Raw genomic sequence first — 16,144 nt, 5'->3', positions numbered from 1 at the left:
AAATCTATTTCGACTTTTGAGTTATTTTAGAAGCAATTTTAAAAGCTCAATTCTTAGGGTCACTTCAAAATTTTTATTTCAAATAGAACAACGTGGGGTTTTTTTTCCCTATGTTTTGGGAGCAAATGGGCTGGATTTGCACAGAAAATTGGGCCAAAAAGGCTTTGTTTCATACATATTTCAGCTGTACCTCAATGTGTGGAAGGCAGAGGTAAGAGATACCAAATTTCCAAGCCTCAGTGTCCCTCAGCTTGGCAGGGCCAGCCTGTGCTGCTCTGGGGAAACTGAGGAAAGGTGACCCCAGCTCCTGGAATATTCCAGGTAAGAGAGGAATGACCTCTGCCAGGCAGGGGCTGTCCCCAGCTGTGTCCCACCCCTGAAGGGCCACACACCTGCCCTTAGCTGCATCAGAAATAGGTTTTTCCCCTTGGGTTGAAAATATATCTTTCACCAGCTCTGTGTGAAGCACTTTCCTCCTCTAAAAAACCTGTTCTCAGGCTAAAAATGTGTTATCTGTGTTTCCTTTGACACATTTCCTTTAGGGGAGCCACTGCCTGCCCCATCTGATTGACATCAGCTGGGTTTTCTACAAAACCCTTTTTTAGTCCCTTTATCAGACACTTCTCACCTGTTAATCTGTTTATCCACCACCAAGCACTTGAAAGCGCTGCAGCAGCAAACTCTCACCTGAAAAAAATACAACAAACAAGCGAGTTTCGGTTAAATAAACCCCAAAATATTTACCTGGGGCTCAGCAGCTGTGAGGAGAGCAGGACCAACATCTGCTGATGGAGCTGGTGGATGGTGGGAGCAGTTCCAGGGAGGAAGGGGAATTTGGGAAGTCACCCCAATGTGTGATGCAGCTCCTGGGGTAGGTGATGCTTTTTGAGATCTTTGTTTTAAATAATCCAGAGGGATTCTTTGGGATGTTATACCCCTGGGACAGGATTTGGGCTGGTGGAGATGTTTAAAGGCGAGCAGGCACCGTCCCCAAGCATCAGGGACCTTGGAAAAAAGGCAATTTCTTGTTTATTTCTGCCAAGGAAGAGGCTGGGCCGCTGCAGGGCACCTCCAGAGCTACAAACCCCACAGTTCTTATGAACCAGCAGCCCAGGATTCCCCAAACCTCCTGGGAACTCTCAGGATGGGATCTGCCAGGCTGCTGCTCGCACGCAAAGGCTGCAGAACGTTGTCCTGAGTGTGGGCAGGGGGAGGCCCATCCTCCCCAAGCAGACACAGAGCCAGCTGGTGTGAATCCTTCATCCCCATGGAAAATGTTTGCTTGGAAGCACCCCGAGCTTGGTTTGGGTGGCAGCTGAGTTGAGCTGGGCACAGCTCCCTCAGCACTGCTTGGCTCCAAGGAAGCTCAGCTGAATTTTGGGACAAAGCCGCTGGAAGAGGAAGAATTGATGGAGGGGTTCAGGAGCAAAACAGCTGTAAAACAGCAGAGAAACACCCCAAAATATTTAAATGAGCCCACTGACAAAGAGGAGGCGTCATGGAACCTCATGTGCGCTCCTTGGTGCCTCTGACCTGGGCGTAGAGCGTGACCGCATCCGGCACTGCTGGACCCCGCTCTGCACCCAAAATGCTGCTGAAACAGCCCTAAATCCTGCTCCTGCTGCCTTTACAGCCCCAAATCCTGCTGCCTGCACAACCCCAAATCCCCAATCCTGCTGCCTGCACAATCCCAAATCCTGCTGCCTGCACAACCCCAAATCCCCAATCCTGCTGCCTGCACAACCCCAAATCCCAAATCCTGCTGCCTGCACAACCCCAAATCCTGCTGCCTGCACAACCCCAAATCCTGCTGCCTGCACAACCCCAAATCCTGCTGCCTGCACAACCCCAAATCCTGCTGCCTGCACAACCCCAAATCCTGCTGCCTGCACAACCCCAAATCCTGCTGCCTGCACAATCCCAAATCCTGCTGCCTGCACAACCCCAAATCCTGCTGCCTGCACAATCCCAAATCCTGCTGCCTGCACAACCCCAAATCCTGCTGCCTGCACAACCCCAAATCCCCAATCCTGCTGCCTGCACAACCCCAAATCCTGCTGCCTGCACAATCCCAAATCCTGCTGCCTGCACAATCCCAAATCCTGCTGCCTGCACAATCCCAAATCCCAAATCCTGCTGCCTGCACGGCCCCAGCTGCCCCAGAGCCGTGGGGAAGGGACGGTGTGGAAAGCTCTGACCCCCAGGTAAATCCGCGTTGGGCGCCGCGCTCCGGCCGCGACAGCGCAGGAGGCAGAGGGGGAACAGCGGGAGGAGAACTGGGCTGAGAATCCCCCATGGCACATCTTGGTGCCATCCTGAGCTCCAGTGTGTAACTTTTATCTCTCTGCCTCCTTTGGGCTGAATTCTCAGTGGATATAACTTTTCTCTCTCTCTCAGCCTCCTTTGGGCTGAATCCTCAGTGAATATAACTTTTCTTTCTCTCTCTGCCTCCTTTGGGCTGAATTCTCTGTGAATATAACTTTTCTCTCTGCCTCCTTTGGGCTGAATTCTCAGTGAATATAACTTTTCTTTCTCTCTCTGCCTCCTTTGGGCTGAATTCTCAGTGGATATAACTTTTCTCTCTCTGCCTCCTGTGGGCTGAATTCTCAGTGGATATAACTTTTCTCTCTCTCTCAGCCTCCTTTGGGCTGAATTCCCCTGGGATCCTCCCTCGTGGGGAGTCCCACTTATCTCAGTCTTTATTATTCGAAGAAAACTCCCGGGCTCATTAGATTCTGGTTTCTGGTGTTTATTGAAGGATCCTTACAAAAACTTGGCACAAGCCTAAATCACCACAGCCTGGCTCATTTCCTTCTGATGATACAAAATGCCCCCAAACCACGAGGTCTTTTCACTTTTATACCAATTTTTACCCTATTAACTACAGACACGTGTATTGTTATTATATCTCAACAAATATATCTATTCACGTAATTAAAAGTACAACTAATTCTAAACCAATCATTCTTTGTGCTTCTAAAAACTGCAGAAGCATGGAGAAGAAGGAAGAAGAAGGATTAAAAACTACACCTTTTTTCCTCCATCTTTACTCCATGTGTGAAACCCTCTTAAAATCTATATTTCTCAGTGATAAAATAAACATTTCTCTATTTTCTATTTAATTTCTTCCAAACTTTGGCTTGCTCAGGGATATTTGGAAGCCTTTCTGTCAATATTATATATGATTGATGTATTTTTTAAAGAATTGAATAGACAGAGAAACATCCCTGCATTTCTAGACTCCTACACAGTGGGCCAGCTGGGCCTGGCTCAAGCGGGGTTAAAAGAATTTGGGGTGTTCTGGAGCTTTCACTCATTTTTGGGAGAACTCAGGCACCTCCCTTGGCTGCCCAGCTGAGGAGCAGCTCCTTGCAAACCTTGATTTCAGCATTTTCTTGAGAAATCCTGGGGGTTTCAGGCTCACAGAAGTTCCCTGAGACACCCAAAAAACCCACATTTGGTGCCAGGCTCTCACTGGCTGCTGTCTCAAGTCAGATTTTTTGATACCCACCCTGTATCAGCACCTCCATCTCACCGTACCCATCTCAGCACAGAAGCTGCTGATATTTGGGGCTTATTTTGCAATTTCCTTTTGAGCAGCTCATTTTTCAGATCCTTATCTGCTGCTGCAGCAGCATCTCCTGCCCCACGGTAGGAAATGAGCCTTTTAAGAGTGGCAGCCCTTTGAGGAGGATACTTGAGGACAGATTTTTTTTCAGTAAGGAAGGGGGAAAATTCCTGCAAAAAAAATGAACTTTTAGCTTGGCAGTCATCAAACTGTTTGCATGAGTGGCATTTCACAGGAGATTGGTGGTTATCAGGAAAGCTTTTGATGAATTAGGCTCAGAAATGTGTCACAGAGGAAATGATAGAATCTGCTCCACAGGATGGATAATGCCTTTGCTCTATCAATTTATCCATCAACCTATCAATCAAATTATCATGGCTGCTTTAATCACTGTATCAAAGCCTCAGCTGAAGGTCTCTCCCTATCAGCCATTTATAAATAGTGAGTGTATAACACTGAGGGAAGATTTAAAGTGCTTTTTTTGCAAGTGAAAGCTCACCCCATTGCTATTTTTACATAATGAGCAGCTCTTTTTTTTGTTATAAACTTTTTGAGTGTTACAGCCCGAAGTCCCAAGCTAAGGGGCTCGTTCCAGGCATAGGGGCTGGGTTTTCTGCCTTAAATCCTCTTAACCTCAGCAGGATTGAAGCTCTCCCAGTATTAAATCTGAGGTGTTTCAGACACTGAGGTGTTGGAGGGCCTCTGATATTTCAGTCTGGACTTTGGCTGATGCAAGAGTCTCACACCAACCCATGACCTTCCTTTGGTTAATTCTACCATGGGTGGTTTATTTTTATTTCATCTTGTAGTTTTCTGGGTTGTTTGTTTGTTTGGTTTGGTTTTTGTGGATTAAAAAGAGAAAAGGAAAAAGAAAATGAACCGTGAGAGAGGTTTAAAGCAAGAAGAATAAATTTCAATTCTGTTTCAGTGGAGCCCAGAAAGTCCAGACAAGTCTTAGATATGACCATGTATAAAACCATTAATTCAGTGATAAGGGAGAGCCCGTGGCTCTGTGAGGGTGTGAACCAGAGGAATTCTCACAGTGGGAAGGCTGGGATAAAATAAATAACCTTTATTTCATTTCACATCTGCAACATCCAACCGCTGCTTCCAAGTGCTGAGCCTGACCTCCAGCTCGTGTGGAGCAGCGTGAGGCTCAGTGGGACCATTTTCTTTTGGTTCCACCAGGTCTTGCTGCCTCTCTGTGTCCCCCCTGGAGACACCTCAGCGGGAGGATGAGCTCTTGTGCGTGGTGAGTGCAGCACCCCGGGGCACAGAGCCCTTCACAGCACCCCTGGGACCATCCCAGGCCCAGCTGGATGGGGCTCTGAGCCACCTGATCCGGCTGAAAATGTCCCTGCTCGTGGCAGGGGGTGACCTTCAGAGGTCCCTTCCCACCCAACCCATTCCATAATTCCAGCATTCTCTAATTCCATCACACCTGTCATGTCTCTCTCCCCTCTTCCCCCTCTCCCACATTCCCCCCCTGGCCCTGAGGCTTTTGAAAACCCCCAAAAACAAGGGGCAAGGAACTCAAATCGGGCTTGAAAGCCAAGCCCCGCACTTTGGGACACATCACCCCAAAACCAAAAGGCAAAACCAAAAGCCGCCAGCAAACCTGAGTCTCAAACGTGCCTTGAAGCCATGGGGAGAAGAATTTGCAAAGAAGAAGCAAAGAATTTGGTGATTTCCGTGAGACTGAATGTTTTTCTCTCCTTCAGCTGGATTCCTGCTGTCACCTCACTTGGCACCTTGGTGCTCCACGCTCTCCTCTTGCTGGTCCTTTACATCATGCTCAGCAGGAAAATTGGTAATTAAAGAATGGCTTTCCCTGGTGATTTCCTGGCTTGGGGTTGGGTGTGGGATGGGAAAGGGGCAGGGCTGAGCTGCTCAGGGCTGGCTGTGAGCTGTGGGTGGTGTGGTTGTACACATCAGTGAGGGCTGGACAACCTTGTGTTGCTTCAGAAGCATTTTCTTCTATTGCTCTTTTAGTAAAGTGCTGGGAAAAATACCAAGAATCAGCTCACAGAGTATTAATTCAGATGAAGCTGCAATTTCTAGCAGGGAATTCTTTCACACCAACCGCTGCTGACATTTGCACAAAGCTCTGCTCTGCTTTGGGTCAAAATCATTCCAAACTTGCAAGAAGAGGCTCTGACACTGTGATTTGTCACTGGAGCCTCTCCTGGTGGGAGAGCAGGGCCCTGGCTCATCTCAGTAATTGAATTTATGGGTTTGAGCTGCTCCAGTGCACAGCAGTGATTTTTTTGGGGTGTGCTGGTTTGCACTGGGGCTGCTGGAGCAGGTGTGGGCTGGGCACAGCAGGGACCAGGGCTCACTCTCCTCTTGGTCACAGCCCAACATTCCCGTGGGATGCAGATGAGCAGCAGCCCTGGGGATCATCCCAGGGCTCAGCCCAGCCCAGCCCCGGCCTCGTCACTGGCAGGGGACAGGGCACAAAATCCCAGAGCACAAAAACCATCACCAGCCTATGCAGGTAAGGGGCTCCTGCAGCAATGGGGAGTTGTCCTGGCACAGGAATTTTGGGAATTTTTGTGGTGGCTCTTCGGGGGTGGAACGAGGGGTGGGTGAAGGGCCAAGCAGGAGCTGCCTCCTCTTCCCATCACGCCCAGCTGGGCTCTCCTTGCCCCGTTTCTCCCAGGGAAGTGAGGCTGGGAGGGATCCAACTGATGCTTTGTGCATGGGAATTTTCACTCCTGAGCACGTTTGCTTTTTCTCCCTTGATCCCTTTTTCCCCTTTAACCCCCTGGGAAGTGCTGGGGTGGTAAATGGTTCCTGTTTTGAAGGGAGCAGTGACACATCTTCAGACACCTCGGAGGACTCGGACAGCCCTTCCTGCCCTCAGGTACCACAGGAAAAAACATCCTCAGCCCACCTGGAGCTGTGTCCAGCTCGAGACCTCCAGAGCAGCATCAGGAGGGGAAAATCCATCAAACCACACTGAAATTCCATAAATAAGGGCTGGGGGGGTTGCTGTCCTCTGTCACACACAGCATTCCAGTGTCCCCCATTCAGAGGGAAGCATCCCTGGGCACTTTAGGAAAATTAGGAAACAAAATCTTCTCTCTGAGGGTGGGCAGGCCCTGGCACAGGTGCCCAGAGAAGCTGAGGCTGCCCCTGGATCCCTGGAGTGTCCAAGGCCAGGCTGGATGGGGCTTGGGGCACCCTGGGACAGTGGGAGGTGTCCCTGGCCGTGGCAGGGGGAATGGGATGGGTTTAAAGTCCCTTCGAAGCCACCCCATTCCATGATTCCCTGAACCGCTGCATGGCTTCGAGGGCCAAGGCTCCTGGTGGCTGCTGGGGCCTGACCTGGGGTTCCTTTTGCTCCTGCAGGGCCCTGGCTCAGAGGAAAACATCCATTACACATCCCTGGTGTTCCCAGGGAAAGGCCACGAGCCAGGCTCTGCCCAGGACTACAAGAACGTGAAGTCTGGGATGGATTATGTCAATGTGGACCCAAAGAAGAGGAAAATATATTTCTGTCCATTCTCCAGCCCCGAGGGATCCAAGGGCGTGGAGTACACCCAGGTGAAGCTGTGACATTGAGGTGAAGCAGTGACACCCAGGTGAAGCTGTGACACCCGGGTGAAGCTGTGACACCCGGGTGAAGCTGTGACACCCAGGTGAAGCTGTGACACCCAGGTGAAGCTGTGACATTGAGGTGAAGCTGTGACACCCGGGTGAAGCTGTGACACCCAGGTGAAGCTGTGACACCAGGGTGAATCCATCACACCTGGATAAAGCTGTGACACCCAGGTGAAGCTGTGACACCCAGGTGAAGCTGTGACACCGAGGTGAAGCCATCACACCAGGGTGAATCCATCACACCAGGATGAAGCCATCTCACCAGGGTGAAGCTGTGACACCAGGATGAAGCTGTGACACCAGGATGAATCCATCACACCAGGATGAAGCCATCTCACCAGGGTGAAGCTGCTCAGAGGTGCCCAGAGCCCCCAGCAGCTGCACAGCTCTGTGCCCTTCCCCTGGGCACCGCCTGGCACGGGCTGCACCGCTTGTACCACCCAGACCCGCAGGCACAGTTTCCTCGGCGTTTTCCTTAAAGGCAGCTCTGTTCCTGAGGGCTGCGGGGTGGGGCAGGGGAGGGCCCCTCTGAGCCAGCCTGGCATCAGCTCTCCACTTCTGTGTCATGGCCTTTGCCCCCTGTTTTCATGAAAACGAAAGAAAATCCTCCCCTCGCCTCTCAGAACGGGCAGTTCAGGAGGGAGATGCAGTGATCCTCAAAATCTCCTCTGAACTGGCTGGCAGCTCTTCTCAGTGATGTTGTTTTGCTCATCAGCCTCATAAATCCTTTTAAATACAGTTTTCCCACTGGAGTTTCCCTCTCCCTGTCTCCCACCTTTTGCTTTCCATGTTTTTTCCCCGCTCCAGGTGCTGGGCTCGGTCTCTCCCCACCTGGGCCATCCCCCTGCTCCTCATTTTTCAGAATTTTCAATAAATAAACTTCCAAAGTGCCTGGGAATGGGAATAGTGCCCCAGTGGGAGCTTTGTGAGGGGGATGGAGCTGCTGCCTCCCAGCACAGCCCCCCTTCCTCGGGGCTGGAGCTGCCCCTAGTGCGTTTTAAACGGGCTCAGCAAAGCTGTGATTTAATGAAAGGTTGTGAGACGATTGATTTGGGATCGATCAGTGGCAGGGGGAGCCAGGCACTCCTGGTTTCATGCATGACCTTGTGGTGCAGATCTGGCCCAACTCGAAGGGCACATGAAGGAAAATGTTCCAAAAACCCCAACAATTCCTGGGTAACGCTGGAAAACCCAGGAGAGGTGTGAATAAGGAACTGGAGGTGAGGCAAAAACCAGTGAGTGGAAGTGTTTCAGAATTCTGATTCAAATGCCTGGCGATTAAAAAGTGAAAATATTGAAGATTTCAAAATATTTTACTCTTAATGTCTTATTTTTACAGCTTTAACCTGTGCTAGTGGAAGGAATAATGCCTGTGGTTCACAGGGGGTTTGGAACCTTCACTGGAACATCTGGACATCACCTTCAGCAGCTTTTGAGCTCGACTGCCAGAGCTAATGGAGGCTCTTCCCTGCCTCATCCACGACTTATTCCTGCACAAAGCAGCTCCTGGGAGCAGGGCAGGGGCCAGGCTGGGTCTGCAGGGGGAACCAGGTTCCCTGCTCCCTGGGTGCTTTTGGGCCGCTGATCCCGGCAAAATCAGCCAAAAGCAGCAGCAGGGTGAGAGCAGCTCTGCCCGGGACGCAGCAGGTGTTGAACTCGGGATGGGGCTGGGAGCAAAGCTGATGGGAAGAGGGCCCGGGGGGGAGTGGGGATGGGCCCAGCTGGGCTGGAGCAGGGCCAGGGCTGCTCCCAGCAGCTCCTCGGGGGTGCTGTCACCGCATTTGGGGCGCTCCAGCTGGCACAGCGCGGTGCAGGACAGCTGTGCCCAGCACGAGGGGACTCCACTGCCCTGGCCCTGGCCCAGGAGAGGTGGCAGGGGGACAGTTCCAGGCCAGAGCAGCTCTGCAGCCCCGTGCTGTGCCCCGGGGGTAGGGACAGCTCTGTCCCCGCTGTCTGCTCGGCCAGCAGAGGATGCGACAGGAGGAGGCGGCGGCGAGCTCTGCAGCAGATGGAGCCGCGTTGCCGCCTGCCGTGCCCCGGCTGCTTTGCTGGCAGCTGGGAACACCAAACTCGAGTCCTCCAAGGAGGATTTTGCGGGTGCAGCATCCCCTCTTCCCGGAGGATGCAGGATCCCTCCCCGGAGGATGCAGGATCCCTCTCTGGAGGATGCAGGATCCTTTCCCGGGGGATGCAGGATCCTTTCCCGGGGGATGCAGGATCCTTTCCCGGGGGATGCAGGATCCCTCCCCGGAGGATGCAGGATCCCTTCCCGGGGGATGCAGGATCCCTTCCCGGGGGATGCAGGATCTCTTCCCGGGGGATGCAGGATCCTTTCCCGGGGGATGCAGGATCCTTTCCCGGGGGATGCAGGATCCTTTCCCGGGGGATGCAGGATCCTTTCCCGGGGGATGCAGGATCCTTTCCCGGGGGATGCAGGATCCTTTCCCCGGAGGATGCAGGATCCCTTCCCGGGGGATGCAGCCGGAGGTTTCCCTAACCGCGAGGGGGGTGGGTGCTGTGGTCAGGCAGGGGCCGGAGGGTCCATGTCCAGTCCCCGGAGGTCACAGCACACGCGGTGTGGAGGATGGCGATGCTGATTTCTGCACAAGGCGGTGCCACCAGGTGGGGACAGCCGCGCTCTGCAGCGACAGAGTGACAGTGGCGCACCTGGCGGTGTCAAACCTGGCGGTGTCAAACCTGGCGGTGGCGGTGTCACACCTGGCAGTGGCACACCTGGCAGTGGCACACCTGGCAATGTCACACCCGGCAATGTCACACCCGGCAATGTCACACCTGGCAGTGGCACACACGGTGGTGTCAACCTGGCAGTGTCACACATCACACCTGGCAATGTCACACCTGGCGGTGTCACACTCGGCAGTGTCACACCTGGCAGTGTCACACCCGGCAGTGTCACACCTGGCCGTGGCAGTGTCACACCCCAGAGTATCACACTCGACAGTGTCACACCTGGCAGTGTCACACCCGCCAGTGTCACACCCGCCAGTGTCACACCTGGTCATGGCATTGTCACACCCACCAGTGTCACACCTGGCCATGGCAGTGTCACACCTGGCCGTGGCAGTGTCACACTTGGCCATGGCAGTGTCACACCCAGCAGTGTCACACCCGCCAGTGTCACACTTGGCCATGGCAGTGTCACACCCGGCAGTGTCACACCCGGCAGTGTCACACCCTAGAGCGTGCCGGACTCTGTCACAGCCTCGTGGCAGGGCGGGTACAGCTCCCTGGCGCTGTCCCCGTGCAGTGTCACCCCGGCCTGCTGGCTGTGGCTCAGGATCGTGGTTTTCCGGCTGCACAGGCTCCCGCTGGAGTTGGGTCTGCGCAGCCCGGCCCGGGGCCGGCCCCGGCAGCGCCCGGTGCCCTGCAGGAGGTGCCCGCTGAAGAAAAGGTAGATCCAGGGGTTGCAGCAGCTGCTGAGGCTGGCCAGCAGCATGGTGATGCTGAAAGCCACGTTGGTGGACTCTGGCAAGGCAAGAGGGAGAGGTGAAACATCCCCAGGGGCTGGGCAGGACCTGGGGGCTCTCCTGGCTCTCCTTCCCGTTGGTGCAGTTCTGCCCTTCAGGTTCTGCAGTGTGAATGTGCTGCAGCACGTCCTGTGAGACCTGGCAGCTTCTGGGCTTTCCTTCAGCCTCTTTGCTGCCCAAAGCATCTCCCAGGGGACTTTCAATCTTCTACTGTTAGGAAAACTACGAAGATTTACAGGGAAAAAAATTCAACATATGAACTGAGAAATCCATTTCTGAAACCTCTGAAAATTCCCGGAGGAGAGAAAAGACACGTGGCAAAGATGTCTTTGCACACCCCTGTGGATGATGGCCAGAAATCATCACTTCTCAGCGTTTTTTTCTGCTGAAAGGAACAAATTGACTCTACAAATTGTATTTTCTAAGCATTACCAGGGGGGAGATCTGTAGCCTCCCCATGATTTCTTTATATCTAAATGACAAGCTGTTACTCGTTACAAACCCAACCTCACTCCTGGGGTCCCCAGGGCCCTGCACCCAGCACTCACCATCATCAGGAGCATCCTCATCCCACACCGACCACATCTGCACGCTGAAGAAGGGCGCCCAGCAGGTGACATAGGCGGCCACGATGACGAAGGTCATCTTCACCGTGCGGATCTTGGCGCGGGAGATGGTGCGCACGCTGCTCACCCGCGACGGCTGCCCGCCCTTCCCCGCCGCGCCGGGGGCAGCAGGGGCGCCCACCGAGGCTCCCCCCGGGGCTGGGGCGCCGCTCTGGGTCTTACCCTTGAGGTTCTTGCAGATCTCGTGGCAGATGAGGCTGTAGCAGACGCTGAGGACGCCCACGGGCAGCACGAAGATGCACAGCGTGGTCCAGGTGATGTAGGCGCGCGCCGCCCACGGGTACCCGAAATCCGCCCAGCAATCCAACACCCCCGAGCCCGGGCGCACCTCCCGCAGCGAGAAGATGAACACCTGGGGCAGGCTGAGCAGGCAGCTGAGCAGCCAGGTGACCCCGATCATGGCGTAGGCCTGGCGGCTGGGCTGCTGCAGCGACTGCAGCGGGTGGCACACGGCCAGGTAGCGGTCCAGGGTCATCACCATCAGCATGTAGGTGGAGGCGAACATGCTGAGCACCTGCAGGTACTTGACGGCCCTGCAGAGCGGGTCGGGCCCCAGGAAGCGGTAGGTGACCTTCCAGAGGAGCTGGGGCAGCACCTGGAACAGGGCCACGCCCAGGTCGCTCAGCCCCAGGTGCAGGATGAAGAGGTGCATGCGGCTCATCTTCCTCCTCAGCCGGTACATGGCCAGCAGCACGCCCAGGTTGCCCACGGTGGCCACGGCCAGGATGGTGCCCAGCACCCCCACCTCGGCCTTGGCCAGCTCCTCGTCCCGGGTGTGCAGCACCGTCAGGTTGGGGTCCCCTGCCAGCCTCAGCAGCCCCTGGCCGTGCCCAGGTGGGCGCTGGTGGGAGCTGTTCCAGCCCCAGCCCGGCTCCATCCCTCTGCGGGAGCACAGAGCTCCTGATGTCCTGTTGTCCCCTTCCCTGTGTCCCTGAGCTCCAGCCCCTCTGCCCTGCCTGGTTATCACCTGTCACAGCAGCCCTGGTTTGGTAGCTGCAATTCCCCCTCTGCCTGGCCTGAAAATGTTCCTGTGGAGCAGAGAGGTGCAGGAGCCCCTGGCTCACCCCTCGATACCTCTCTCGTCTGCACTGAACATCCTCAAATCCCCGTTTCTCCCTGCACTGCTCGCCTTCTGCATCCTCTGCACAGGTAAATCCGAGGGGAAAGAGAAATTATCTTTAAAAGCAGCAGAAAACGCTACAGAGGCTGCATCCCTTTGGCGTTTTCATCCCAAGGAGAGCATCCAGGTGAGCGTGTCCCAGCCCCGTCTCTCGGTGCCCTCGGGGCTGGGTTTTATAGCCCAGCAGGTCCCTCCCCGGGCTGGCTTTTGAATCCCTGCAGGTCCCTCCCCGGGCGGGGTTTGTACCCCGGCAGGTCCATCTCTAAATTGGGTTTTGGATCCCTGCAGGTCCCTCCCCGGGCTGGGTTTTAAACCCCAGCAGATCCCTCTCTAAATTGGGTTTTACACCCCGACAGGTCCTCCCTCTCCAGGCTCGGTTTTACACCCCTCAGGCTGGGTTTTGGATCCCTGCCGGTCCCTCTCCAAATTGGGTTTTACATTCCGGCAGGTCTCTCCCCAAGCTGGGATTTACATCCCATCAGATCCCTCTCCAAATTGGGTTTTGGATCCCTGAAGGTCCCTCTCCAAATTGGGTTTTACACCCCTGCGGGTCCCTCCCCAGGCTGGTTTTTGGATCCCAGCGGGTCCCTCCCCAGGCTGGGTTTTGGATCCCTGCGGGTCCCTCCCCAGGCTGGGTTTTGGATCCCAGCGGGTCCCTCCCCAGGCTGGGTTTTGGATCCCTGCGGGTCCCTCCCCAGGCTGGGTTTTGGATCCCTGCGGGTCCCTCCCCGGTGTCCCCGCTCCGCTGCCGAGCGCTGCCCCAGCCAGGTGAGTGCCGATCCCCTCCGGAGCTCTCCCCGAGCTGCCCCCGCTGCTTTTGGGCAGGGGGATTTTACCAGATGGGATTCCCAAAGGATGGGAACCCTCCTGCGCTCGTCCCCTGTGTCCCCTGCGCTGCCGGGGACAATCTGCCCTCGCTTTGCAGCGTCCCTGCTGCCCTGGGCTGCTCCTGCTGGGCTCTGTCTGTCCCCAGAGCCCGGGGATGCTCCCGCAGCAGGAGCCGGACCCCCCCGGCTGGGGCAGCTGAGCCTCAGCCCCGCAGCGAAATGTCTGCAAACAACAGAAAACATCATTTATTGTCACCGGCATAAATAAAATAAAATAAACAGCCCGGGGCTGCCTCCTTTGATCCGCTGTGCCTTCCCCTCTCTGCGGGAAGGGATGGGGATGGTCCCTAGGAAGCGACAGAAGCCTCAATTCTGTTGTTTTCCTCCAGCTGGAACAAAACCACCCCAAAAACGGGCAGTGAGGTTCTGCCCGGCCACGGATCGCCAGCATTCACCCCGTTATCTTCCCCAAAACATGGAAAAAATCCATGGGAAAGGGAGAAGGGAGCTGGAGATGTCCCAGATTCTGTGCAAGAAGCTGTGAGCTGAGGGAAAGGAGCTGCACTGGGGGATTGAGGGCACAGCAAAAGCTGGAAAAAAGTTGGATTCTTATTTATTTTTTATTTATTTTTTTATTTATTTTATTTTAATATTTATTTTTATATTTATTTTTAATATAAAAATAATTTTATAAATATAAATTATAAACTTATATTATATTAAAATTATATTCTATTGTAAAACTATATTATAAATTATATAAATATAAAAATATTTTTCTTTTGTGTTTATTTTTGTTTATTTTTATATTAATTTTTATATTTATATATATTAATGCATATTTTTATCATTTTCATTATTTATTTTATTTATTATTTATTATTTATTTATTTTTGTTTTATTTATTTTATTTATTTTTATTTTATTTATTTATTTTCTTTTTTATTTTATTTATTTGTTTTCTTTTTTATTTTATTTATTCATTTTCTTTTTCATTTTATTTATTTATTTTCTTTTTTAATTTTATTTATTCATTTTATTTTTTCATTTTATTTATTCATTTTATTTTTTATTTTATTTATTCCAGTGGAGAAATGGGAATTTATTTTTTTTCCAGTGGGGAAAATCCAGGTGAGTCTGGAGCTGAGAGACTTTTGGATCTCACCTTCCTGAGAGTTTGGGCACCTCCTCATCTTCCCTTCCCAACTTTTTTTTGGGTCCAGATCGTCTTTTCCCACAGGGCTGTGACTGCAAAACATTTTCAGTGCCCCTGTTCACAAACCCCTGGGTGTGAGTGTGAGTCCACAAAATTCCTCTTCTCTTTGGCAACACCCAGGCTTTGTTTTCCTCACTGGCCGCTAAATTATGGCAAGAAAAAGTAAAATTCATCAATTTTCTGCCCTTTTTTCTTATTTTTCTGCAAGGAAAAGATGCCAGCAGTGATGCAAAATTCACCTGGTGTGTGCTGGACACGCCTCTGCTTCTCTGGCTGCTGACATTCCACAGAAATTCCCGGTAAAACAAAAACAAACAACTATTATTTGCTGAATAAATTTGCAGATCACCTCTAATAACCCGAAATGAGCTCAGTTTGTGACTAATTAAAAGACATTCAATATAAAGTAGCCATCAGAGAGTGCCTGCTGGGGGTGCTGTGCATGCTTTCGGTGGATAATGTCATTTTCTGTGTTTGTCATCAGCTGCCTGATTTTCAGGAAGATTAACAGAGGGCAGTGCAAAAAGGGAAAAACAAAAGGGATGAAAAGCTGAGATGAAGGCAGAGATGGAAGGGCAGAATCTGCAGAGAGAAACAAACACTGAGAGGGTTTTGAGGGCAAAGTTGTTTTATTTTTTTCTGGCAGCATTTTGGGAGCAATTCCCTCTCAGTCAGAGCTTTTACTTAGATTTACCCGAGTTTAGTTACAATAAGAATTCTTTTCCAAGGCTGCTTAGAGGAAAATTGAGCTAATTCACAACCCTTGCAACCTGAAAATTCAATTTTCTTTAAGGGGAGAGATGCCACCACAGGAAAGAAATTTATTAATTTTTTTTTGAGCAGATGGAATGAAAAATAAACTCATTTTAATTTGTGGGTTTGCTGAAGATTTTGGGGCAGCTCCTGGGCTTCAGCAACAGCAGGGCTGGGATTTCCAGCAGGGAATTTCTGCCTGAGGAAGTTCAGGAGCTCCAGGTGAGTGATGGCCCAGCCCAGCCTGGTCCCAGCTTAGGCCATTCCCTTAAGCCAGGCTTTGGCAGCAGAGCCTGGAGGAGCTGTGGGATGAGGAAAACCCCCCAGATTTTGGGCAACACAGTTTTTTAAGTCCAGGGAAGGCACCTGGGCAGGGTTGGGATAAATTTCAGCCCCGTGCTCCTGGATATTCCTGCCCTGAAATGGGGTTCAAACTGTGGCACCCCTCCCTTCCCCCTGGGGGAGGCTCAGGCACCACAGCTCTGCATTTCTAAACCCCTAAATTCGGTTTATCAGGATAATTCTGCATTAAAATGCTCATTTTTGGCAGTTCTAAATCAAAGCACAGCACAGAAAACGCTGCTCCTGTCCCAGCTGGCAGCACAGACAGAGGTTTTGTGATTGCAAAATCATTTGGTGACTTTGTTTTGTGGGTAGCTTGCTGGTTAAATAAATAAAATAAATGTGCTGGCTCGGGTTTATGTGCTGCTCTGGCCGCCTTCTCAACACAAATATTTCATTTGTGGTATGTGATGCTGTTAAATTTTATTGCTGACAGCACGGAGCAGGCTTGGGCTGTCTTCACTGAATCACTGAAATTGTTTTTTTCTCTGGTTCAGGTCAGGAAAAGCCAGATTTGGTCATTTTGTGCTGGTTCAGATGCCATAAAATTAATGGTGTTGCAATTGCTTGGGAGCATCCTGGGGTTGTCTCCTTGGAA

The 16,144-nt window shown here is 52.2% G+C and overlaps 2 protein-coding genes across 3 annotated transcripts; one reads left to right on the top strand and one right to left on the bottom strand.

Annotated features, from left to right (window-relative positions):
- The first annotated feature begins 757 nt into the window (after nt 1–757).
- On the top strand, nt 758–8,388 carry RHEX (regulator of hemoglobinization and erythroid cell expansion). 2 transcript variants are annotated; one of them, XM_088067196.1, is made up of 6 exons: nt 758–871; nt 4,757–4,820; nt 5,290–5,378; nt 5,925–6,065; nt 6,376–6,434; nt 6,923–8,388. In XM_088067196.1, the coding sequence occupies exons 2-6, from the start codon at nt 4,804–4,806 to the stop codon at nt 7,127–7,129; spliced, it is 513 nt and encodes a 170-aa protein (XP_087923322.1). In that variant the 5' UTR covers nt 758–871; nt 4,757–4,803; the 3' UTR covers nt 7,130–8,388. The 2 variants fall into 2 exon arrangements, with proteins under 2 accessions (XP_087923322.1, XP_087923323.1); XM_088067197.1 differs by lacking the exon at nt 758–871 and adding an exon at nt 2,058–2,204.
- Nucleotides 8,389–10,370: 1,982 nt separating this feature from the next.
- On the bottom strand, nt 10,371–12,165 carry AVPR1B (arginine vasopressin receptor 1B). The gene is made up of 2 exons (XM_005529418.2): nt 11,211–12,165; nt 10,371–10,660 (listed from the first exon to the last, which is right to left on the bottom strand). The coding sequence occupies exons 1-2, from the start codon at nt 12,163–12,165 to the stop codon at nt 10,371–10,373; spliced, it is 1,245 nt and encodes a 414-aa protein (XP_005529475.1).
- Nucleotides 12,166–16,144: the final 3,979 nt, after the last annotated feature.

This window comes from Pseudopodoces humilis, chromosome 26, assembly GCF_049639895.1.
Source record: "Pseudopodoces humilis isolate 2021_Gansu_Grassland_sample_001 chromosome 26, ASM4963989v1, whole genome shotgun sequence".
In the NCBI taxonomy this organism is placed as follows: Eukaryota; Metazoa; Chordata; class Aves; order Passeriformes; family Paridae; genus Pseudopodoces; species Pseudopodoces humilis.
This window is presented reverse-complemented; position numbering and strand designations above follow the sequence as displayed.